A 25,634-nucleotide genomic window follows, 5' to 3' on the forward strand; every position below is an offset into this window, starting at 1 on the left:
TCCAGCCGCTGCCCTTGGCACTTGTTAAACACACCCACACTTAAGCTTCTCACTGGCAAAGTGTCTGAGCTGCACTGGATTTTTTTTTTCACTGTTGTGAGAATGACTCATTTCTTTGAAATGAAAAGTTCTGAGACTGAGACCATGCTCCTGGGGTCCTTATGGGGCCGGTTCATAGAACCCTTGGGAGCTGCCAACATACCTACTGCCCTGCTCTGTTTATGAGGAGATACCATGCTTGCAGGCCTGGCGCTAAATGTTTAGCATTTCTCCTATTCATCTTACTGCTCTGCTTTCCAGTGATGTCATAAGTTCCCTCAACAAGTCCAGGAGAGTGCTAAGCCAAAACCTCTCTTGAATGTGAGGAGAGGGAAGGGAGGTGAGGAGGTGGCCTGGTTAAATGAAGCCAAAGCTTGACTGGAAGTCAGGGCACCAGGAATCCAGCCTTGATTCTTCTGCTAACAACTGTATAACTTTGGCCAACTCACTTCCCTTGGTTCTGTCATTTGTGAAATGGGGGGGAGAGGGGTGGGGTTGGACTTCTGGGCGTAATCTTTTATACCCTATGGTGATTCTACTGTTATTTTTCTTTTTTTTAATCTTCTTTCCCTTTGGCCTTATGGAGGGTGGGGGTGGGGAGGGAGAAGGTCAAGGTAAGAAAAATTAGAATTATTTATCTTTAATTAAAAAGCTAATGCTTTAAGATTTTCAAGAACTTTACATAGATTATCTTTTTTTTTTTTTTAAAGAAATTGGGATTAAGTAACTTGCTCGAGGTTACATGGCAGTTATGTTGTGTGGGTGTTAAGTATGAGGCCAGAACCGATCCCAGGTCTCCCGACTCTGGGGCCGGCGCTCTTACTCACTGCACCACCTGGCGGCCCCTATGTAGATTATCTTATTTGATCCTTACAACTGCCACACCTGCCCTGCAAGGTAGGTGCTATAATTATCCTCTAAGTATGACAGAGGTAAAGGAGGCAGAGTAATTAACAATAACACTGTACTACTGCTGCTGCTGCTGAAAGCTAACATATATATAGAGAGAGGTTATGATGTACCAGGCACTGTGCTAAGCACTTTATAAATGTTACTCATTTGATCCTCACAACAAGCTTGGGAGGTGGTGGTATCATTTACCCCCATTTTAAAGTTGAAGAAACTGAAACAAGCAGGGGTTAAGTGACTTCCCCAGGGTCACAGAGCCAGTAATTGTCTGAGGTCAGATTTGATCCAATTTCCTGGTTTCCACTTCCTTCCCTCTCCCCAGTGTGTCACTTAGGAGCCTTAGTAGGGGTTCTAGGAACCAAGGAACAACTACATAGGGGATATAGAGAGCTTAATCTAGAATCAGGAAAACTTGGGATTGAGTCCTGCCTCAGTCACTACCTGTGAAGTGATGGAAAATTCATTTAATGTCTCTGAGCTTCAGTTTCTTTACATGTAAAAATATGGATAATAATTCCTGAAAGATCTACCTTACAGTCTTGCTGTATCAACACAGGTAAAACATTTAGATTATTCCGTAAACATTAAAGGGCTATGTAAATATACAATGAGAGAACCTTTGTGGGTATGCCATTCGATATTTCTCCATAGCACATCATCCTTTACTCCTGAAATTTGTTCTGTGAAGTTTGGATTTGGTCAAAGAGTCACACTTGAGGAACTAGAGGGCCACATGTGGCCTCAAGGTCTCAGGTTCCCCACCCCTGCTCTAGATTATGGCACATAAGCATACTTTGGGTGTTGATGAGAAGTCTTGATGAGACCCTCTCCCATGCAAAAAGTGAAATTCAACTCAACAATAAAAATCCTTTGTAGCCCATTGAAAAAAGTACTGAACGACCACTTCCTCTGGCCCTAGCACTGTTATGCATGCCATGGAGGATGCAGATGTCAAGGAACTCACAGTCTCATTTCAGAGACTAGACTACCATGAATGGAAATTGATGTCAGATGGAGCAATGCACAAGGAAGGGCTTAATTTCCTGGTATAGACTATGTTGACTATGAAAGTTCAGAGGATAAGTTGATCAGTGAAAGGGCAGAAATAAAGTCACACTAAATTTGTATACCCATCCATTCTCCAAACTCCCCTAATTATTTTGAGAACACCATTTTTCCAGTCACTCAGATTCACAACACTGAAATAATCCTTGACTTTCCCTTATGGGTAATGAATTGTTTGCCAAGTCTTACCACAATGTTCACATGTGTCTCCACAATGGCCACCATCCCAGTTGAGACTCTCATCACATCATCCCTTGACTACTACAATAATTTCCAAATTGGTCTCCCTGCCTCATCTCCTTCTCTACCCCATGCTCCATACAGTTGCCAAATTGATATTCCTAAAGCACAGGGCTAGTAGTGCTATGATTTCCTTGCTAAAAAAACAAAATGATCCAGTGGCTTCCTGTTGTTTCTCTGTGATGCATTTTAAATTATTTACAATCTGGCTCCAACGTATCTTTCACATCACTTCCCTTTACAAATTTGATGTTCCAGCTAAATTGTTCTACTTAATATTTCCTATATGCAATGATCTGCCTTTTACCTTTTCAAATAATCCATATTTTACTTCAGACACATTCTAGCTGGATGCCTCTGGGTAGCTGAATTCCTCTCTCTGTGCCTCCTTTTGTCCTCTGTAAAACAAGGAGCTAGATCTGTAGGTCTGTAAGATCCTTCCCATCACTAGTCAGCACAGTGGATGAAGTGACCTGGAGTTAAGAGGATCTGAGTGCAAATACAGATTCAGACACTTAATAGTTGTGTGACCTTGGGCAGGTCATTTAATCCTGTTTGCCTTAGTTTCCTCATCTGCAAAATGAACTAGAGAAGGAAACAGCAAACCATTCTCATATCCTTGCCAAGAAAACTCCAAATGGGGTCGGTCATGGAGAGTCTATTGAAATGACTTGAGAACAAAAGTCTCTTCCAGCTGAAAATAGTTGATTCTGTGAGCTCTATGATTCCTCCCATGATGCCAGTGCAGTGTAGTAGAGTACTAACATGAGAATCCTGAGTTCAGGGATTCCGTTCAACTGAGCAGGTTGTTGTCCATGCACTTCCGCATCACCTTGACCTCTACCTCTTTAAATCACTGGTTTTCTTCAAGATTCAGTTTTGTCTCCTCCTATATAAGCCCTTTGTTGCTTTCCCCATTTGTTAGTATCTCTCCCTGAATTTACTTCGTATGTATTTCACATTTTCTACTTATCTTTGTACAAGCTGTCCTCTTATCACTCTTATGCCTGACAAAATAGAATATATGCTCCTTGAGAGCAGGGACTTTTATTTTTGCCTTTGTATTTACAGCTCCTTGCATCACACTCACCACATAAGTAGGAGCTTAGTACATACTTGTGCAATTGTATTGATTTCATTCCTGTTCCCAGTACAGATGGTGAGAGGGGACAGTAAATGATATAACCAGTCTCCTTCCAGAAATGGAACTAGAACCCAGGGTGCTCAGACTCCTTGTCTAATACACTGTACTGGCTTCATGGGAGGGAATATAGGGTTCACAGAATCATGAGTTTTGAGCTGGAAGGGACGTTACAGACCATCAGATGTAGTACTCTTGTTTTGCAGATGAGAGAACCAAGGCCCAGGGAGATGAACCCTCACCCAGAGGCACCCAGCTAGAATGAGTCTGAGATGGAATATGAACCCAAGTCCAAGCTCCATATTGTATCCCCTATACCTTATTAACACTATAAAGTTAAGACTGGAGCTGGCTTTGGAGGATGGGTAAAATCTGATTGTGGAAAGGGGAGAGAATTTCAAATCTTGGAATAACACAGCAGCTCCTGTAAGTCATATCAAAGCTAATACTCTGTATATATTTTTCTGGGGGAGAACAATAGAAATGAAAGCCATCCTTTGGATACAAAGTCTCTAGGGTCATTAATGGTAGTATTTCAATATTCATCACTTGATAAAAGATAAACCAAAGTTCTGACTTGGCTAGACCAATAGCTACTCTAGGTGTGACTGCAAGGGATGCCTTGAGGATGGAGAAAGGGGAAGGTAGGGAGATGAAAGAACCCTCAACACAAAACTTTATACACAAAAGGTACTAAATTAACAGTCAATAAGCATTCCTTAAGCACATTGGCAGCTAGCTGGAACAGTGGATATGATGTGGGGGTCAGGGAGTTCAGGGAGTCCAGGAACCCCAATAACCAGGGTCCCTAGAAAGCAGTCTGGAATGAATTGATGTACTCAAGCATTCTCTAAGTCAAGGTGGCAAAGATTTATTGTTATGTTTTACACAGGCAAGAGTTCTTAGAGAACCTGCAACCTTAGAGGGGTACATTTAAAGTTACTATAGGATATTCTATAGTAAAATTGTGCCAAATGTGCTAAGTAGGTGAGTCAGGGTGGGATTAGGGAGGAGTTAAGGAGTGGTCAGTGATTGAAGGAATATACACTTTTAATATCTACTGTGCAGGCGTATTGCCCAGAATTCACTGGGAAATAGTCCAAGGGGGGTGCTGCATGGAGGTGTGGTTTTAGGCTTGAAAATTCACTAAGTCAGCAAGCAGTCAGGGCTGATGAACCTGCCACCCATCAATGTTATGTTTGACAAGATGAATGTTGGGAGTATACATATGTCCCAAGCCTAAGGCATACATAATGAGGGATTCAGGATGTATATAATGAGCTAGGGAGTTACTTATAGATGATCTAGTGAACAATTCATCAGGGCAGCTTATTATTGTACCAAGGGGAGATAAACATTTGGCTGGGGCTTGATCATGAATGATTGCTAGGCAGAGTATTGGCATGGGGAGAAGTGAGCAGAGATAATGCTCTGAGGCTAGGGAGAAATGTGATTTTACAAACTGTGGTTCAAGCACAGGTAATCAAGCACCCCATCAGATAGAGTGCTGGACCTGGAGTCTGGAAGACCTGAGTTCAAATCCAACCTACTAGCTGTGTGACCCTGGGCAAGTAATTTAATCGCAATTGCCTCAAAAAAAAATACTCATCAAGAACCTATCATGTGAAGCACCTGGTGGTGTTGACTAGGAAGGTGCTGGAGGATCAGAGAGATTACCTGACTGGATTTTGGTCAAACAGCTATGAAGCATCCTAGGTCTGTAGACTGCTTTTAAGTGGGAATTAAACATATATACACACATACACACACACACATATATATACATACACATATACACATACATGTATGTGTGTATATATAATGAATGGTTAGTTTTACCCTCTTTATCTCTCCTTACTCTGCTCATGTTTTGGCAAAGGTTGAAGAATGTGGTTGTTGGATAGAATTTCTTGATTCTTTCAACTGCCAGTGGCCTCCCTCCACAAATACCTTGTATTTAACTGCTTTGCACATGTTTTATTTCTTTATGCTGTCAATATTTACATAGCTACTTGTCTGTTTCCTCTCCATTAGAATGGAAATTCATTGCAAGTAGTCATTGTCTAGGCCCTTGCTATATTCTCAATGCCTAGTACAACTCCTAGCAGCAAGTAGGTACTTAAAATCAATACTTGTTTTTTGACTGATTGATTGCCAGACATAGTGCTGAGTCCTAGGAATAAAAATACAGAAAGGAACATAATCTTTTTCCTCAAGGAGCTTATTTTAAGAGAAGGGGAGGGGGATACATTCTGCTTATCAATAGCCTTTCCCAGTTTGCTTGGATATCATTTGACCAGGTACCACTTGGGAACATTTGGCCAGAGTTTCTAAGCTCTGATGGGCATGTGAAGATGGAGATTTCATAAATGTATTTCTAAGAATAACCCAAGAATGTATGGCAAGCCATTTGCCAAGCTCTGGTTCATTCTGTTTATTTTATTCTATTGCAGATGCATTGTGAGAGGTTTATCTGTATCCTGAGAATAATTGGAACTACCCTTTTTGGAGTCTCCCTCCTCCTGGGGATCACAGCTGCTTATATTGTTGGCTACCAGTTTTTCCAAACAGAAAATTATTATTTCTCTTTTGGACTCTATGGTGCTTTCTTAGCCTCACATCTTATCATCCAAAGCCTCTTTGCCTTTCTAGAGCACAGGAAAATGAGAAGATCACTAGAAACTCCTATTAAGTTGAACAAATCTGTGGCTCTTTGCATTGCTGCATACCAAGAAGACCCTGATTACTTAAGAAAATGTTTACTTTCTGTGAAAAGGCTTACCTACCCTGGGATTAAGGTGGTCATGGTCATAGATGGAAATTCGGACGATGACCTATATATGCTGGAGATCTTCCGAGACGTCATGGGCAGGGACACTGCGGCCACTTACATCTGGAAGAATAACTTCCACACAAAGGGCCCTGGTGAGACGGAGGAGTCACATAAGGAGAGCTCCCAGTACATAACCCAACTGGTCTTGTCCAACAAAAGTGTTTGCATCATGCAAAAATGGGGTGGAAAAAGAGAAGTAATGTACACAGCATTCAAAGCACTGGGGAGGAGTGTGGATTATGTGCAGGTAGGTCTTCTAGACTCATTCCAATGCAAACACCCTTTTAAATAAAGCCACTTTTGTATCTCTCCAGCAGTATGCTATAGACCATCCCAGGGCCTTCTGAACACAGTGTTTCTTTCACTCTGTTTGAAAACAGCATTACTGTTGAAAGCATATTAAAAAAAAAAAAACTACTGCAGAGCTGTTAGAAAGTATCTATGAAAAAGTTTCACTTGTGCCATATGATTGGTTAGAAATCAAGACTATTTTGGACACGAGACCTTTTTCTGTCCCTCCCTCCCGTTCCTCGCCCTCTCTCTTTAGCCAAGTCAAATCCAAGGTCATTTTCCACAACTTTTCAAAACCTCCAACCCTTTAAGCAAATAATATCTTATGCTAGCTGCCCCCAGTACAAAGCTATTAAGACGTTGTATTCTACCAGCCCAAGAGGAAGGCACTGTGTGACCTTTAGAAACATTTTGCACAAAGATGGGTGACAGAGCAATTTAGAGATCATTTAAGAGGAAAAAAAAGCAGATGAGAAGAAAAAAAAAGAAAAACACCCATTTGTAAAAAGCCAAAATGGTGTTTACTTCATCCCAATAACAGCATTACCTCATTCCTAGCAGCTTGACCTTTGAAAACTTTCATGATGCGATTCACATCCACACAAATAATTACCCCATGTCCTTTATTAATTCCCTGAGCATACACTGTAGGGTGGGATCACTCAGTTTTTACATCACTCCTTATCTCTTATCGGGACTTTTACTGCGTCTTGGAATTGTCATAAATGAGTCTTTATGAAGATGAAAATGTCCTATGAATTTTCAAGTGACAGTTTTTCCCTACACTGAGATCTTTCAGATAGATTTTAGGAATAAGAACACAGAAAAGTTCTTGCAAAGTAAAAATTTAAAAGACAATCTCCCCATTGTCATTCCCTTTATTTTTATTTCTTTAGCTTTTGCAGTTTTATTGGTGCCTTTTGTTTTTATGTTACATTCATTTGTGGCCTTACTTACCTTCCCCCCCAACCCTCCCAGTGAACCTTTTCTGATAACAAGGAACCAAGGGACATAGAAACTTGCCTCTGACAATTATGTGATTATCCATATTCATAGTCTAGCTTCCCACCCCCACCAGGAAGAAGGTACATTTTCACATCTTTGCTATAAGAACAATATTGGCCATTATAACTATATTGCATTTGCCTTTTTTTTTAAGGTTTCTTTCAAATTATTATAATTGTTGAGTCGTTCTCCTGGTTCTTTAATTTGCAGCTGTTTATACAGGTCTTCCCAAGATTCTCCACTTTTTCATATTCTTTCTTTTCTTACTGTTTCATTCATATCTGAACAAGGCCTTGTTCCTGGGTTTAATGGGACTGTGATATCAATAAAATCCCCTTTTAGTTGAGAAGCAGGAAAAAAAAATCAAATGATCTCATTTCAGTCTTTTTTGACAGATACTAGGGTGTGCTATTTCCTTCTTTGTTCATTTTACAGTTAAAGAAACTGAGGCAAAGAGGGTTAAGTGACTTGCCTAGGGTCACACAGTAAGTGTCTGAGATCAGATTTGAACTCAGGAAGAGGAGTCTTCCTGGTTCCAGGCCTAGCACTCTATTCACTGTACAACTTAGCTGTCCCCCAATAAAGTTATTTTTTCAAATTTTATTATTAAAATTAATTAATAATTAATTTTATTAAAATTATTAGTCATATTAGCTCTAGTTGGTTAGTGCTATGATTTGTTGTAATGTCCCAATTGATGGGAACCAACTTTGTGCTCTGTTCTGTGCTACAACTTGTAACTTATGAAGTTTTTTCTGACAGACTTGACCTCTGTATTCTCTTTTAAAGAGGGATACTAGGTTCTATCAACCTTTTTAATGATTCTGTAAAAGGCCTTCTGGTCATTACACTCAAAGGTATGTTGGTTAATAGCATGGTATAGTAGAAAGCCTAGGACTAAAGGTGACCTGATTCAGTAGAACAGACTCAGGTGACCTAACCTGGCCTCTGTCCTTGAACAGCTATTTAACTTTGGACAAATAATTTAGTCACTTGGTGTATAAGTTTTCTTCTCTTTAAACTGCGAGGTTTAGGCAGCTAGGGAGCATAGTGGAGAGAATGTTGGACTTGGAGCCAGGAAGTCCTGAGTTCAAATCCTGCATCAGAAACTTCTGCCTGCCTCAGTTTCCTTATCCTCCCCCAAAAAAGTAATAATAATTATCTGACAGGTTGTTATGAAGATCAGGTGAGAAAATAAATGTGAATTGTGCTGCAAACTTTAAGGCACTCCAGGGGCTGGCTAGGTGGCACAGTGAGTAAAGCGCCGGCCCCGGAGTCAAGAGGACCCGAGTTCAATTCCAGCCTCAAACACTTAATACCCACACAAATAAACTAGCTGTGTAAACTTGGGCAAGTTACTTAACCCCAATTGACCTCCAAAAGGCCAAGAAAAAAAAAAAGCCAAAAACCTTTAAGGCACTTCAAATGCTATTTTCTAGCTATTATTTATACCAGTTGACCTAAGGTTCCCTCCAGTTCTCATATTCTGTAGGTTAATAATAATGATGATAATAATGATAACTAACTTTTACATATGACTCACTATCAGCCAGGCATTGTGAAAAGTGCTTTGCAGTGATTGTTGTGGTTGTTCAATTGTTTTTCAGTTGTGTCCGACTCTTTATCTCCACAGGGGGTTTTCTTGGTAAAGATACTGGAATTGTTTATCATTTGTTTCTCCAGTTCATTTTAAAGATGAGAAAACTCAGGCAAACGGTGAAATGATTTGCCCAGCATTACACAGCTAGTCTCTGAGGCCAGATTTACGCTGGAAGATGCGTCTTTCTGATTCCATGTCATCAACTCTATCCACTGTGGCACCTAGACAATGATTATCTCATGTCTGTGGTCACACACACACATGACAAAGTAGTCAGAAGACTGGCTTTAGCATCAGGAAGACCTGGGGTTAAGCTTGCCTCTGATACATACTGGCTATGTGACCTTTGGCCTCTTATTGTCCCAGACAACTCCCTAAAAATATAAGTTACAGATTAGTTTCTGACCTTCCCAGATCTAATGATTGGACCAGGCTTGAATATGAGATCAACTAGGATTCAGTATCAGAGGCCTCATTTTAGATAGGTTTGAGAAGTTTAGGAAATTTAGCCAAGTAATTCAAACTTCTTAATTTTGTTGTTGTTAAGTTATTTCAATTCAGTCCAACCCTTTGTGATTTTCTTGGCAAAGATAGTGGAGTTGTTTGCCATTTTCTTCACTGACTCATTTTACAGATGAGGAAACTGAGACAAACAGGGTTAAGTGACCTGCCCAAGGTCATGTAAACTAGTAAGTGTCTGAGGCCAGGTCTTCCTAACTCCAGGTCTGGTGCAAATACTTCCTATTTTTACCTCCTTTGAAGTGTCATAAGAAAGCTGTCTCCCACTTTATCTCTTTGACTCATTCTTGTCCAATACTATGTGTGACTTCCATAGTAAAATATCATAAGGGCTGCCACCACTGCATCTTTAAGCACAATAGTGCTAGCAGTATTAAGAGTAAATGCTAAATAGCAATAGCAACAATGATATTTCTTATGTTTGAATTGATTTAAGGTTGAATTAAGTACTTCCTTCGCAAATAACCCTGTCAGGTAACATAACACAGATATCATTACCCCCATTTTTCAGATGAAAAAACTGAGACTCATAGAGGTAATTTTACTCATGGAGGACACTGTCTGTCCGGACAATGACTGTACAGCTTATTAATATCAAAGTTGGGATAGTCTGGGTACTTCCTGAAGTCCCTCTACAGGGAACAGGACAACATAACCTCTGACTCTGTTTTAAATTCGAGCTCAATCTTACAGGAGTAGTCCCTAACTGCTTTAAACAGTTCTTATTTTCATTGGAACTCCTCTTTCTCTTATAATTCTGGCTTTAGATTGTGCCTGTATCCTTGACAACCTACACTGTGCCTGTCCAGGAAAAAAAAAATACAAACTTTTGAAACCGTGAAAGGACTGATTTTCTGCTAAAGCAGTGGTCAGACTTGGGAATAACAGAACGGAGGCCCTGCCTGTTGTGGCATGATCAACCTGGATAAGTTAGTGTTTTCTTTTGAAATGGCAGCATGGTTCTGTTGTTACTATTGTTTTTTTTTTAATGAATTCAAGTAATGACCCTGATGATGATATATGTGCGCATGTAAATGTATGTGTATGTATGCATATATGTGTGCAAATCACATATGTGTATCATATATGTGTATATCTAAACATGCATATATATACACATATATATTAGGTTCAGACCTATAATTTCTTCCTGTAGGAAATTCCCCATCAGGGAGCCTTCTCTATCAAATGCAAATCTGTATTTCTTCTTCAACTTGTAGTTGCTTTGGGTACTAAGAATTAAGTGACTTGCCTCAGAGTCAGAACTTAAACCCTGCATCTTCCTAGGGAGGCAGCTAAGTGAGACTGTGGGTAGAGAATTGGATTGAGTCAGGAAGACATGAATTAAAATCTGGCCTCAGCTACCCAACTGCATCCTTAAGATTACATGAATTGTGATTCAAACCCAGGTCTTTCATTACAGTTTCAGTTTTCATTACATTGTTCCCACTTTACTGCTCTAAGGAAAACAAAAAAGATACACTTTGGTGGGGAATGATAGTCAAGTTCTTTCCCAGAAGCTTAGCCTTAGATTCTTTTCTAGAGGTGTTTTCCAATAGGACTGATTCTCACCTGTCTAAGATGCTGATATATGTGTGTATGTGATTATTAGATAAGGTGATAGATTAGACAACTCTTAAATGTTCCTTATAAGTGTTACATTAAAATTTTATGTTATACTGTTAACTGTCAGGTCTATGAGGGTGAGGAATAGGGAGTGGACTTAAGATTTTATGGGTTATTGAGAATTGCCAAATGATCCCTCTCCCAATGCAGGTTGGACCTTTATTGTAACTTAAAGTCTTAGAGAAAGTTGCCTTGGGAGGGAGGTTATTTGACAGGATCTTATTATGTGACAGAGGGTTGTCCACCTAGAAGGCACTAAATGAATGTTTGTTGAATAGCTAATTGAAATAATCAGTCAACAAGTGTTTGTCCTCATCTGATCTTCCTGCTTCTGAGAACAGCTCTCACTGTCCAACTCTCTATGTCCCTTCTCATACAGAAACATTTTAAATCACCACCAGGGTAGTGGGGGATCCCCCTACCCCACTGCCTCTAATGCATATTTTAGGAATTTGCAAGCAGGGGAGGTCTAATGAGAATAGGTTAAGTATGCAGGAGGTTCTTGTAATTCTAGCCATTCCAGAATTCTTGGAAGAAAATCAGACCACAAACCTCAAAATATTCATGGTGCTTTAATTAGTGCACAGTTTGGATATCCCTTATGATATTCTCTGTCTTAAAAACCTGTTTGTTTGTTTTTCCCCTCCCTGCCCTTTATAGCAGTTCACACCTTTAGAAAGTTTGAGGATAAGCAAAATCATGGGGAAACAGTTAAGGTACAGGGAGTTGTAGACAAGATTCACGTTTTGGGAAAGGGTTAGACCAGACCAACTTGAGAGGCTCCCTGATGAATAATCTCCATTTCTCAATATACTTCTTTTTTCTGCAAATAGAACTAAGAGCCCTGGGTACGGACCCAGGTGACATAGGCACTGGTCCTGACCTCAACTCTAGGCAGGGGCTTCATTTACTTCAGGTTTCTGCGCCTTGTTTTTCTCATCTATAGGACGAGGGAGTTGTTCAAGGTGGTGTCCAAATTTCTTTGCAGCTCTAATATTCCAGGGCCCGATGGTATAAAAACAAAGAAAACAAAAAAGATTCTTCATGCTACTACCTCATTGCAGATAGCTAGTCATATCCATTCATCTCTAATGGCTTTTTGTTCCTCCTCTTCCACATGCCTGGAACGTTCTTCCTTTCAGTTGTTGACTCTTAGAATGCCCAGTGACTTCCTCCGAGATTCAGCTCCAGGGTCATCAACTCCAGGAGACTTTTTTGGTCTTCCCAGCTGCTAGCATGACACCATCTAGTCATAATAACTGGCACTTTAATGTTTGCAAAGTGTTTTACAAATATTTGATCTTCAGCAGAACCCCGCAATGTAAGTGCTGTAATTATCCCCATTTTACAGTGGTGGAAACTGAGGCAGACAGAGGTTAAATGATTTGCCCAGGGTCACACAGCTAGTAAGTACCTAAGGCTGAATTTGAACTCAGTTCTTTCTAACTGCAAGCTCAGCTGAACCATCAGCTGCCTTATATCACTTTGGTACTCAACTTGCAAATTCTGATTTTAAATAAATTATCTCCCCCATTAAAATATAAGCTCCTTCCTTGAAAACACAGACGTTTTTCTTTGTAGCTGTGCAGCTTAGAATAGTGCCTAGTATATAGTAAATGCCTAATAAATATTTGCTAATTAATTGATTGTATCATCAATCATTCAGCAAGCATTCACTTCATGTCTACTCATACAATTACAAAGCTCTGCTAGTTGGCATTAAATAAAAGAAAAATAGAAAGCCAATTCCTCTTTTTACTTATTCAATTATAACCACCATGTGGTACTTTTTGTGAAAATCATCTCTTTAACTCCCAACTGAACCCCAATGATCTTATGCCTTTCCCCATTTATTTGCTATCCCCAGTTTGAAAACACTGTAAGAATAGTTATGTCTTGAAAGTGATTAAATTGAGTTTGGGGGGAATGTAGGTCAATGTCTACCAACCAGCACTCAGAAAAAAAATATAAGTGCACAGGACACATTTTAAAGTCAAATTTACATTATTAACTTTTTCTCCATCCCTTTCTTAAGTCTAGGCCATCAAGAAAACAATATATCAAGCCCTGAGTTGTAGTATTGCTGAAATGCTGAGGTGTAAATGCTTACAGAGAAAATTTAACAATCAGCTCTTGTGAATAGTTTCAAGTTGCCTCTAGCACAGCCTGTACTGATATTCTATTTTTCCAGTGGTTTCATTACAGAGCTCTGTTCTTTTGTGCATTATACTATGGTGGGAGGGATTCATAAGTTTTGGAGGACATATTTAGATGTGGAACGTTACTCAGAGCTATGTGGTCCATATTCTTCATTTTATAGTCTTCTTACTACAAAGTTAACATTTTTTTCACTTTTACTACTTTTAAGTTCTCCTAATGAGAGGGAAGGAAGGTAGATAAGTGGCAAAATCATATACGCTTTCTTCTTATTTCTGGGTTGACAAACTGGGAAAGTATCTTTTAAAACACTTTCTTAAATTTATATAATTCTGTATTCATGATTCCTGAAAGAATAGCAAAGAAGATCTGATGAAAACTTCAGGATATCTGTCAAATACAAGTGCATCATGGATTGGTTTGACTGTAGTTAAATCAACCAAATCCAACAGGATAGGAAAGGAAAACTTTGCCGAGAGAACCATCAAATTGTAAAATAAAACTTTACCCCATCCTTAAAGATAGCACCTTCTGGGAAAAAAAATCCTTCAAGTTCCTTGGTCCAGTTTTTTGGTCTCAATGGCTAGAGCACCAGACCTGGAGTCAGTCTAAACCTGACCTCAGACGCTTACTAGCTGTGTTACCCTGGGCAAATCATTTAACTGTTTGTCTTAGATTCCTCATCTGTAAAATGGGGATCATAATAGCATCTTTCTCCTAGGGTTGTTGTGAGGTTGTTCCTTCGTGAATTCAAACAGAGTAAGTGAGATTTCCTTTTATTCTGTTAAGCTCTTGTAACCAGTCCTTTGGAGTGAGTGTAGAAGGAGGCTACCCATCAGTGAACCTGTAGGAAACAAGAAAGGAAGCCAGAAAATTGAGAAATACTAAGGCTTTAGACAGGTCTGAGGGCCTCACATTTCATAGCACAAATTATATTTTAGTAGGCTTTTCCATTTAAATCCAGGGATCTTAGCCTGGGGACTGTGAATTTTTTTAAAAATGAATATAATTTGAATATAATTAGTTTACTTTCTATAAAAAAGATAACTACCTCAGTTAAAAACAGAATCTCAAATGTACTTTTTCATTTTTGAGAAAATAACTCGAAATCTATTCCCTCTTGGAGAGACAAGAAAGAAAGAAGTAACAGCTGAATTAACAAGGATAAGGAAAAGTTGTTCAGCCAGGTCCAACTCTTGTGACCCTACTTAGGGTTTTCTTGGGAGAGATACTAAAGTGGTTTGTCATTTCCTTCTTCAAATTATTTTATAGATGAAGAAACTGAGGCAAACAGGGTTAAATTACTTGTCTACAGTCACCCAGCTATTAAGTCAAGTCTGAGGCCAGATTTGAACTCAGGAAAATGAGTCTTCCCAACTCTAAGCGTGGCACTCTATCCACTGTACAATGTAGCTACCCTGTAAGGGAACATATCAATTAGATTGACAGGGACAGTAGTGGTTTGTATTTACCTTATCTTTTTTAATGAAGAAGAGAGCAGGTATTTATTAAGCATCTACTATGTGACTGGCATGGTACTAAGTAAACACTTTTTAAATATTATCTCATTGATCCTTACAACATCCCTCTGAGGCAGGTGATATTACTATTCCCATTTTATAGTTAAGGAAACTGAGGAAGACATTAGGAAGGGTTATGTAGTTAATAAACGTCTAAAGCTAGTTCTGAACTCACATCTCCCTGACTCAATGCCCAGCAGCACTCTATCAGCTGTATCATCTAATTCTGAAGCAGGAATTTAACTGCAGCTGTTCTGACCAGGGTGTAGTCTTCTCTTCCATTTGTATTTCTTCTTTCTGTTTTTAAAATTATCTCAATTATCAGAACATAGAATATTTCATCGTAAGGGAATATCATAAGAATACAATGCAGAGATTTAGCAATATCCTAGGTCAGGTGTCAGTTGCATGCTGCAGGTTTTCTCACTGCAGTCCAGAACATATTACAATTAATTGGGAAACATTTTACAAAATGAAAATACAAGAAGACATAAATAACAACACTTTTTATTATTTTTAAAAATATTTTTTGTTTGTTTTTGGTTTTTAACATTCACTTTTATAAGATTTTGAGTTTTAAATTTTCTTCCCCTACCGAAGATGGCATGCAATCTGGTGTAGACCGTACATCTGCAATCATTTTAAACATATGTTCACATTAGTCGTGTTGTAAGGAAGAATTAGAACCAAAAAGGAAAACCACAAGGAGGAAGAAACAAAACAAGAAGAGAGAGAGAGAAAATAGTGTGTTTGACCTGCTTTCAGACTCCATAGTTCTTTCTCTGGTTCTGGACAGCATTTTCCATCATGAGTCTTTTGGAGTTGCCTTAGATCCTTGCATTGCTGACTAGAGCTAAGTCTATGAAAGTTAGTCATCTCACAATGTGGTTGTTATTGTGTGTAATGTTCTCCTGGTTCTGATCACTTCACTCAGCATCAGTTCATGAAAGTCAGTGACATCCCATTTTAAAACTAAATCAACACACTGCCTTTAGGGTTCCTCGTGTATGCCTTAGTCATCCCCATTTCTATTGAGTTTGATACCTCTGGGCAGCTAGCTAGCCCAGGAGAGAGTCCTGGCTCTGGAGTCATGAGGATCTGAGCTCAAATCCAGCCTCAAACACTTAAAAGTTGTGTGATCCTAGGCAAGTCACTTGACCCTGTTTGCCCCAGTTTCTTCATCTGTAAAATGAGCTGGAGAAAGAAATGCAAACCACTCCAGTATCTCTGCCAAGAAAGCCCCAGATGGGGTCATATAGAGTCAGACATGACTTGAAATGACTGAACAACAACAAAACCACTATCCTAGGTTGTTGCTTTTATGACTTGCCCAAAGTATACAACTAGAAAGTATCAGAAGCAGAGTTGGAACCCAGTCTTCTTGATCCAAAGGCCAGTACACTCTCTATTATACCCCACTGCATTTATTATCCTGGTTATTTACTGGTTAACTTTGTGAAAAACTCAATATAATTGGCAATGCATTATTCACAAGGGAAGGCTAAGGGCAAAATGGTTTTGGTCAGTGATATAGTAGAAAGTTCAACAGAGTCTAGAGTCAGAAGCCCTGAGTTCAAACACAGATTTTGTCAATTCTTTACTACCTATGTGAACTTGGATAAATCACTTTATCTATAAAGTTTCCTCAGTTTCCTTATCTGTAAAATGAGGCAATTGGACTAGATTAGAGATGTCATACTTAAGGCTAGTCAGCATTCCAGTGTACTGGAATCAGATTAAAATGTAATTGGAAATGTTTAAGAAAATTAAAAAAATACAATATAGATAATATTAATTCTTGGTTTTCTAAGTCTATAAGGATCCATTTGTATTTGGGTGTGACACCAGTGGACTAGATAATCTCTCAGGCTCCTGACCACCTTGAATCTTAAGAAATTTGAAATGTACTTTTGATTATTTCTCTGCATCAGGTACATAAGCCTTGTCTTGCCCTATATGACAGTGGGTTCTTTAAAGAAAGCCCTCCCCTCCTCTCATTTCTTGTATCCCATATGACACCAGTTGCTGAGTAGATAATAGGTGCTCAATGAATTATAGTTGTTGACTAATAGAAAACTATCTAAAAACCATGCAAAATTCCCTATAATATAGAGGTTTCCCCCCCCCAAACAGCTAGTATTACCTTTCTTTTTTTCTTTTGCTCTCCTGTATAGGTATTATAGTTGCATAATGCCATACATCAGGGTTGGGGAACCTGCAACCTCGAGGTTTTATGTGACCCTCTGGGTCCTCAAGTGTGGCCCTTTGACTGAATCCAATTTCACTTGCAGTTTGGATTCAGTCAAGGGGTGGCACTTGAGGACCTAGAGGGCTACATGTTGCCTCGAGGTCACAGGTTCTTCACTCCTGTTTTCATAGCCTGTTAAAGGTAGTGATAAATATAGGTTTGGAGTTTTCTGGGGCAAGAGTGTCAGACCCATTGCAACCCAGGTCATATGATGCCACTCTTTCCGAGAGTTTATCATGAGAATGGACTTCAGGATACTTGGTTTTTGAACCTCAGCTGAAGTTTACCTTCTGTGTTTGGTTAGTCATTTTTTTTTGAACCTCAGTTTCCTAATCTGTAAATTGAAGATAACAGAAAAACTACCAATATCACAAGGGCTATAATAAATCTGAGTAATTGTTTGGTTGACTCTGTAATAAGCTTAAAGGCTTTGTATGGGAGTGGGACAAATAAAAAAAGATTAGTTCTGAGAGTTGAACACGAACATGTGAGTTGAGTTTGAGGCGACCGGTATGAAATGAGAGGGTGAGCAGCTTCTTCCAATGTCCCAAATCTCCTAATGGCAAGCTCTTTCCCAAGGGATTTTGGACAGTTTTACTTTTCAGTCATGGCTGAAAAAGTCATGAGAACAGTCTTTCTCACAGAACTTTTGGCACGATGCTTTTGGAAACTGGGAGGAGTCTGGGGCTGTTCAAACATTTTAGAGCCTCAGAGATTTCCTTCAAGTTGAGCTTTTTATAAGAGGCAGTTCTAACTTGCTCTCATTCCCAAGCTTGCATGGTGATTGGAACGTTAATTTGGGGTTGCTCTTTCCTGTTGTCATTAGTCTTATTTTAGCCCAATTTTACCTTTCCTGGCTTAAGTCAATATTAGTGGGTGTGTCACTAATGCATCCAGATGCTGGAATCTTAAGGTGGTTTTGGAATTGTGCCTTCACCTTTTGCTGGCCTCCTCTTCGGCCTTTTGCCCAGCCTGTAGCTCTGTGCATGACTAGTGATTGGCAACCCTTGGAAGGGGTGGGCATCCAGCTTGGGGAAAAACACCTGGGCCCCCTTTGCCTAGAAGGTTTAGGATGCTAACTGAGGTATAAGACATGCTTGAGAATTTGTTACCAGTAATCATGTTGGATTTTCTAATCTAAAATATTTTCTATCACCTTCATTTCTCTATTCTAAAATCAGAGAGTACAGGGGTATTTCAAAATGGAAAACCAAAGAGTCATCTATCCAATACATAGGCATACCATACTTTAAGAAGTTCTGATATTTGAACACTTGCATTTATTCCCAAAATAGGGTGGATGAGAATTCATCTTTACAGAAAATTTGGCATGAGTCATTTATTCATTTAAAATTATGCTATTTATAGTAATTTTCAAAATTTGCATAAAGTGAGGAGCAGACACACACACTTTACACGCATATATACACACATGTATCTGCTCCTGCATATGTTCATTCACATGTATGTATATACACATATATATGTATATACACATAGCCATACACATCAAAATAGGCACACATATAAAATAATATGCACATGCATACATTGTATGTTATTTGTGTAGATGCCATACATGTGTATATATTATACACATGCATGCATATATACACACATGCATACATGCATGCATGCACACATGGACGTATCCTCACCACTCGCAAATTTTATACACACATATGTGTAGAGTATATACTTCTACCCTAAAACTATATATCTTTAAACATAAACTACAAAACTGGGGAGGGGAAAGAAACAGACCCTACAAACCTGTTCCCCTTCATTCATCCCTACAATAAATTATATATACACATTTACACACATATATATGCATATACATAGTTATGTATACACATACCTGTGAATATACATAAATCATATATGCAATGTAAAACTATATGTAATATAGCACAATATTATAGAACACAAATTCTATATATATAATTTGAGGGTGGTGGTAATTAATGAGGAATTATAACTTAAATAATGTACATATATGTAATTTATATGTATTTATATGTGTATATATGTATACAGACATTTATATTTATATTCATAGTGGTAGAGATGAGTGAGATCAAGGCAGGTTTGCAGTGTTTGTTTCTTGTTCCTCCTCAGCTTTAGCGCTTGTGTCTGTAGAGTATTTATAACGCAGAGGCATACTGTTTTTGCTTTTTCTGTTAGAACAAAATTTGCCAGTCCCTAACTATGGCCATTCACGGAGTGATTTGAGGCATTGTTGAGACTGGAAATTTCAGATTAAAATCAATCGCTCAATTCCTAAACGTTTATTAAGTATCTGGCCCGTGCCAGGAAGAGACATGAGGCTAGATGTTGGAAAATCTGAAACCCTCAGGTTTCTAATGAGTGGTCATTTTGTATAATGACTTGGCCATCTAAGCCATAAGCACTGCTGTTTATGAGAGCAGAGACGTTCCAGAATGTCAGTGTGGACCGCAGCCTCCTTCCAATGACACATGGCTGTTCACATCGTGGAATACTCTAGAAGTGTAAAGAATAGCCCTGAAGTAGGTAACACATCACGAGGTTTGAACTTAGCCTTAATCCTCCACCAGGACAGAATTATCTGCTGCCCTGTCAAGCATCTCGTTGTCTTTTGAGGGACGCTTGAACCAGTCACTATGTTTAGAGCGGCATTCCCTCATCTCCATGGACCATAGACAATGGAGCAAAGACCTCCGGTTGATTTCACACACCTTTCTCTATGCTTTCCCCATGCTGTGCCTTCATAAGAACTTGCAGAATGTCCCCAGAAGTTATTTCACCAGACATCACAGTGTCATAACTCAGTATAAGATTTGAGCCATCCCATCTAGCAGGTCACTAAACTTAGTGCTTTGCTTATGGAAAACAGGGGGGTCTTTGAGATGCCAGGGCTGTGGCATCCAAAACCTTATCAGGAAGCTTTGAAGTAGTAGGGCAAAGCATGTGATGTCGGAGTGCAAATGTGCCTGAGCTTTTCCTTGCCCTCTTTCACCTCCTTTTTTCACTCTGCAGGTGTGTGATTCAGATACTATGCTTGACCCAGCTTCATCTGTGGAGATGGTCAAGGTCCTAGAAGAAGATCCTATGGTTGGAGGTGTTGGTGGTGATGTACAGGTGAATATAACCTGAGATTTGACTTGAATAAAATAAGATTATAATGCAGAATGTGCTTTCTGGACACCTTAAAATTGAAGTCTCTTGGAATTTCATAGGTTAATTCTTAAACATTCCATAGTTAAAGAGAAATTTCGGGGGCAGCTAGGTGGTACAGTGAATAGAGTACCGACCCTGGAGTCAGGAGGTCCTGAGTTCAAATCAACCTCAGATACTTGACACACTTACTAGCTATGTGACCTTGGGCAAGTCACTTAACTCCAAGTGCTTTGACGTCCCCCCTCAAAAAAAGAGAAATTTCCTAATGCCTTATAACTTTACTTAAAACATGCTAATATTCCTAAAATGAGAGACAACATGGCATTGTGTATAAAAGACCAACCTTGAGTTCAAGAAGATCTGGGTTCAAGAACTACCTTTGACAAGTACTAATTGTGAAAACCCAGGGAAGTTATTTAATCTCTTAGTGCCCTAGGCAACTGGCCAAGATTCTTAAGTTACATAAGAGTTGCCAAACTAATTGTGGAAGAAATTTCCACACCAGAAATTACCATACCAATGAAATCAGTTCAGACCAATGCTTAAAATAATTCCATGCAGTGACATATGGGCTGAATGTGGGAAACGAAGAAGTTGATTGTGTATGTGTCTATAGACACACATATATAAATATGTATATATAAGCACCTATCAATGTATATGTTTTAAATTTTTTATTATAAACTTCATGATCAACAGATTTTTACATTTAAAAACAAAAGAGAACATTATATATAATTCCATTTTTTAAAAAATGCATATTGAATTCAACCAGGTAGTAATAACCAATAACTAACCTGCTACCAGTGCTTTAAAACTTTCAAATTTCTTTATATATTTTATGTTGTTTGTGTCCCCTTTTGAATTTCTTTTTGTTTCCTTCTTTGCATACCTATCACAATGTATTACTAACTGATCCCACAAAAAACATCCCATCACTCTAATAAGTATGTGAATAAAAGCACATAAATACATTTGATACAGTCATTTCTGAAAATGTATTTTGCATGTGTACATCATGAAAATAGATAACTGATAGTAAGTGGAGATGTACTTTTGTTAAATGACACTTTTAAGAGAAAAAAATCTAATCTTTTCTAAAACAGAATTCCAAAACAAAAAGAAAGGAGTACACAAGAAGAGAATTAGGTTATCCCGATGTCACACTAGAGAAAAAGGAGAAAATAATAATGGGGCTCAATTTTGATCAAGTCCTTGCTGAATGGGAAAAAAATATTATGTACACTATATGTATGTATGTATTTATATGTGTACATATATGATGTATTTTAAAAGAGGAGGAAGTGTTCATAAGATAAAAAAAGAGGAAATCATAATTAGAATGGTAGGAAAGAAAACTGCATATAAGGTAGTGAAAGAAAATAGCTGTTCTTTATAGGAACAGAACAGAGGGCAAGAAGAGAGGAGTGCTTGGGAGGTGACAGGAAGTGAGCAGTGGGAGAGCTAAGAAAGATCTTTAGGAAACCCAGATCAAATGGAAGCCAATAAAAAAGGGAATCCATAGGTTTATGGTACAAGAGAGAAAATGGAGTCAGTCAGGTATGAACAAGGGGGAGAATCTACGATCCAGGTGAGGGATGAAAGGAATGGAGTTGAGAGCCCTCTAAAGCAATCTAGCTTTAATGTAGAAAGGATTATTTTAGGACCTTGCTCTGCTTGGGAAACAAAGTTCTTTGTGTTGACAGTGACAATCCCTGGGAAAAGTTGGGAGACAGAAGGCAGTATTTTAAGATAAATTGGAAACTGGGCAGAGCTGGAGTGAATCAGTGAATCCATAATAAGTTGATATGTAAAGTTGAGGGAGAAAAGAATAGGACCCTATAGATTGAACTCAGAAAAAATCAAAATAGAAAAAAAAAGATAGGTAAAGGAATTGCTTGCCCAAAAAATCACTACTGTGATGTTCAATAAAGCAAGAAAATCAGAAGATATTAGCAAAGAAAATTAGGAAGAGGGAAGTGAAAAACTGTCGAGCTGACACATGTTGAAGGCAATGAGAAGATACTTGTTAGATTTGGATCTGGTTAGTGGGCCTTATACCTTTTTAACAATGCTTAATATTTCTGTTTCTTCTGATTGCAGATTTTAAACAAATATGATTCTTGGATCTCATTCCTTAGCAGTGTGAGATACTGGATGGCTTTTAACATAGAGAGAGCTTGCCAATCCTATTTTGGCTGTGTGCAGTGCATCAGTGGACCCCTGGGAATGTACAGAAACTCTTTGCTTCATGAATTTGTAGAAGACTGGTACAATCAAGAATTTATGGGCAACCACTGTAGCTTCGGAGATGACAGACATCTGACTAATCGAGTGCTGAGCCTGGGGTATGCCACAAAATATACTGCCAGATCTAAGTGCCTTACAGAGACCCCTATAGAGTACCTGAGGTGGCTGAACCAGCAGACACGATGGAGCAAATCATACTTCCGGGAGTGGCTGTACAATGCCATGTGGTTCCATAAGCATCACTTGTGGATGACCTATGAAGCAGTTATCACTGGATTCTTCCCTTTTTTCCTCATTGCCACAGTCATCCAGCTATTCTACCGGGGGAAGATTTGGAATATTCTCCTTTTTCTCTTGACTGTCCAATTTGTGGGCCTCATCAAGGCTTCCTTTGCCAGCTGCCTACGAGGGAATATCGTCATGGTTTTCATGTCCTTATATTCAGTGTTGTACATGTCAAGTTTACTCCCAGCAAAGATTTTTGCCATTGCCACAATAAACAAAGCAGGGTGGGGCACATCTGGAAGGAAAACCATCGTCGTTAACTTCATAGGACTCATCCCAGTGTCCGTTTGGTTTACAATCCTTTTAGGGGGTGTGATCTTCACCATTTACAGGGAGTCCAAAAAGGAATTCAGTGATTCGAAACAGACAGTTCTCATCATCGGTTCATTAGTCTATGCGTGCTACTGGGTAATGCTCTTAACCCTCTACGTGGTTCTCATCAGTAAGTGTGGCAGGCGGAAGAAGGAACAACAGTATGACATGGTACTTGATGTATGAGTGTACTTTTCGTAAAGTTGGCAAACATACACACACACACACACACACAAAACACTTGGGTCATCTTCTTTAGGGACTGTAATGAAATGGGGGCATTGGATAATGTCACCAAGGGAAATTCTTCACTGCTGCTGGGACTTGAACATTCAATCTCTATGGGTTTATTTTGATTCTGCCAAAGTAAAACGATCAAAAAAAACACAAGGATAAACTCAGATTTAACCTGTTGTTTCTATGAAAACGAGATGAATTCTTTGTTATGCACTTTTTTCCTTACTGTGCATATGCCTGACAGTATTTTTGCCTCATATACCTCACTAGTCATGCTTACGTGGGTTCTCAAGCAAGAAAAGCATTGGAAATCTCAAGGAAAAGTTCTTTCAACTTTTACAACCTAATTTATGGACTGTTTTGATAGATTTTTTTTAAAAAAAGAATTTTTAGAAAAGGTCTTCTGTTTTAGTCTGCCAAACACAATGCCAAAGGAGAATTGGCTGTATTTTTATACTGTTGTATTGTGTGTTTTTGTTTTGTATGATGACTTTTCCAACACAATTTTCACATATTCTTTATTCTACTTTTCTGCCAAAACCCACCTGTACTTCCTTTTTAGACAGATTTCAAAAGAATTCATACTTAAAAAACAAAAAACAACAAAAAAAAAGACAAAAAATAAACCTGCCCAAAATGTGAAGCTTTGTTGGCTGATGCTGTTGATGACAAAAAGAATAAAACATTTCTCTCTGCCTTTTAAATTGAATAGTTATTTCTATGAGAAGGCAATTTAGATTTCAGTCTTTTAACTTTGAACTTCCACTCAATTTCAAAAAAAGGCTAATAAAATTGTCCAACTTTTATGGAGGAAAAAAAATCATATTTTTGTATGCATCCAAAAATATGTCATTTTAAATCAAGGCCAAAGGGGTAAATAAGTGCAATTTTGTCATAACTGAATTAAAGGGAACATTGATTCTCAAAAAAATATGACACACATCACTGCGCAGAATGTGTGTATTTTTGTGGGTTTAAAAATGCACAGTAGATAAAGTTTAATATTCTTTGGACATACAGCCAATATCTACACAGACCAAGTTAAGAGCTAAAGTAATTATTTGGCTCATTTGTAATGTATCATATAGTTTTTCCAAAAAAGATAATTGTTCAACTTCTACTTGACTTTGCCTGTGTAGACAGAGGGTAAAACCAGCCCCATGTGGTCAAAATCAAAAAGAGTTGGGCACAATGTAGTGGTCTTGGAGCCTATTGATCAATATCCTGTTTAATTCAAATCAGAAGATTTCCCTCCAAAAGTATTTGATTATGAAATACACAGATTACCTCAACTTTCCCTCTCTTGACTTATATTGACATAGCTATGCAGTACAAGGGAAGGAGAAGGCTGGCACCTATCTCTTGAATCTGGGTATATAGAAAACCAAACAGGATATTATGGGTACCCACCCCCAAAACACACACACCTCTACATTTTGGGGCCTCAGTTATCCAGACTGGTGGATGGCACTGCAAATATTTTCCTATACTTTGTGCTGTGTAGAATCGGGCTAAAAATGTGTTTGGAACCCATAAAAGAAGTAGGCACCCTTTGGATTGTGACATTAAAAAGCCCTGTGGTAAAGCAGAAGCCATTTGGTGTTCTAATGAATTAGCCGTCTTTTCCACTTTCTTTTTATGCGGGCACCCACATGAAATTCTGCTGTAGAGAGAGCTGTACATGCTCACTACCTTTTGGTTTGTCTTAATTCAAGGTTCACAATTTTATGAAAAACCGAATGCTCAGTGGTTGGTGAACCTGTGAGAAAACAACACAGCCATTCAAAAAAATGAGATTAAAACTTGATTTTACCTTTTTAACTATTTATGTTCTAAGTTAAGCTTTGATACCATTCAAATGTCAAATTCTCTCATTCTATAAAAAGGTTGAATTAATTGCCTGTATTTATTTTAGCAATTATTCAATGTATTTCCAGTATAAGATGTATAGTAAAAATTGATTCTTTTTGTAAATAAAATATTTTTGATAAAACTCTTGCTATTTTCTTTTTTTCTCCTTGGGTTTGATTTAAGAGCATGAGTTTATGGAAATGTTCACAGCTGCCCAGGGCAGCAAAGGTTATTGATGATTTATGTCATATTAAAGTAGAAATTCACACCTCTGTTAAATCTAGCTTTTGAGAATATGTCAAAATTGAAATTAACCCTACATACTAGTAAGCTAGGTCATCTAT

General features: G+C 38.4%; 1 protein-coding gene across 1 annotated transcript in view; it reads left to right on the forward strand.

Annotated features, from left to right (window-relative positions):
• The window catches only part of HAS2 (hyaluronan synthase 2), a 42,200-nt gene extending 16,768 nt beyond the window's left edge, over positions 1-25,432 (forward strand). The window contains exons 2-4 of the mRNA XM_069081209.1: positions 5,848-6,474; positions 20,215-20,316; positions 22,459-25,432. Coding sequence (XP_068937310.1) covers positions 5,848-6,474; positions 20,215-20,316; positions 22,459-23,388 — 1,659 coding nt within the window. The 3' untranslated portion in view covers positions 23,389-25,432. The remainder of the gene's footprint in view (positions 1-5,847; positions 6,475-20,214; positions 20,317-22,458) is intronic.
• Positions 25,433-25,634: the final 202 nt, after the last annotated feature.

This window comes from Petaurus breviceps, unplaced genomic scaffold (assembly GCF_028583685.1).
Source record: "Petaurus breviceps papuanus isolate PSGF00001 unplaced genomic scaffold, PetGlider_PUasm1.0 98, whole genome shotgun sequence".
NCBI classification, from domain to species: Eukaryota; Metazoa; Chordata; class Mammalia; order Diprotodontia; family Petauridae; genus Petaurus; species Petaurus breviceps.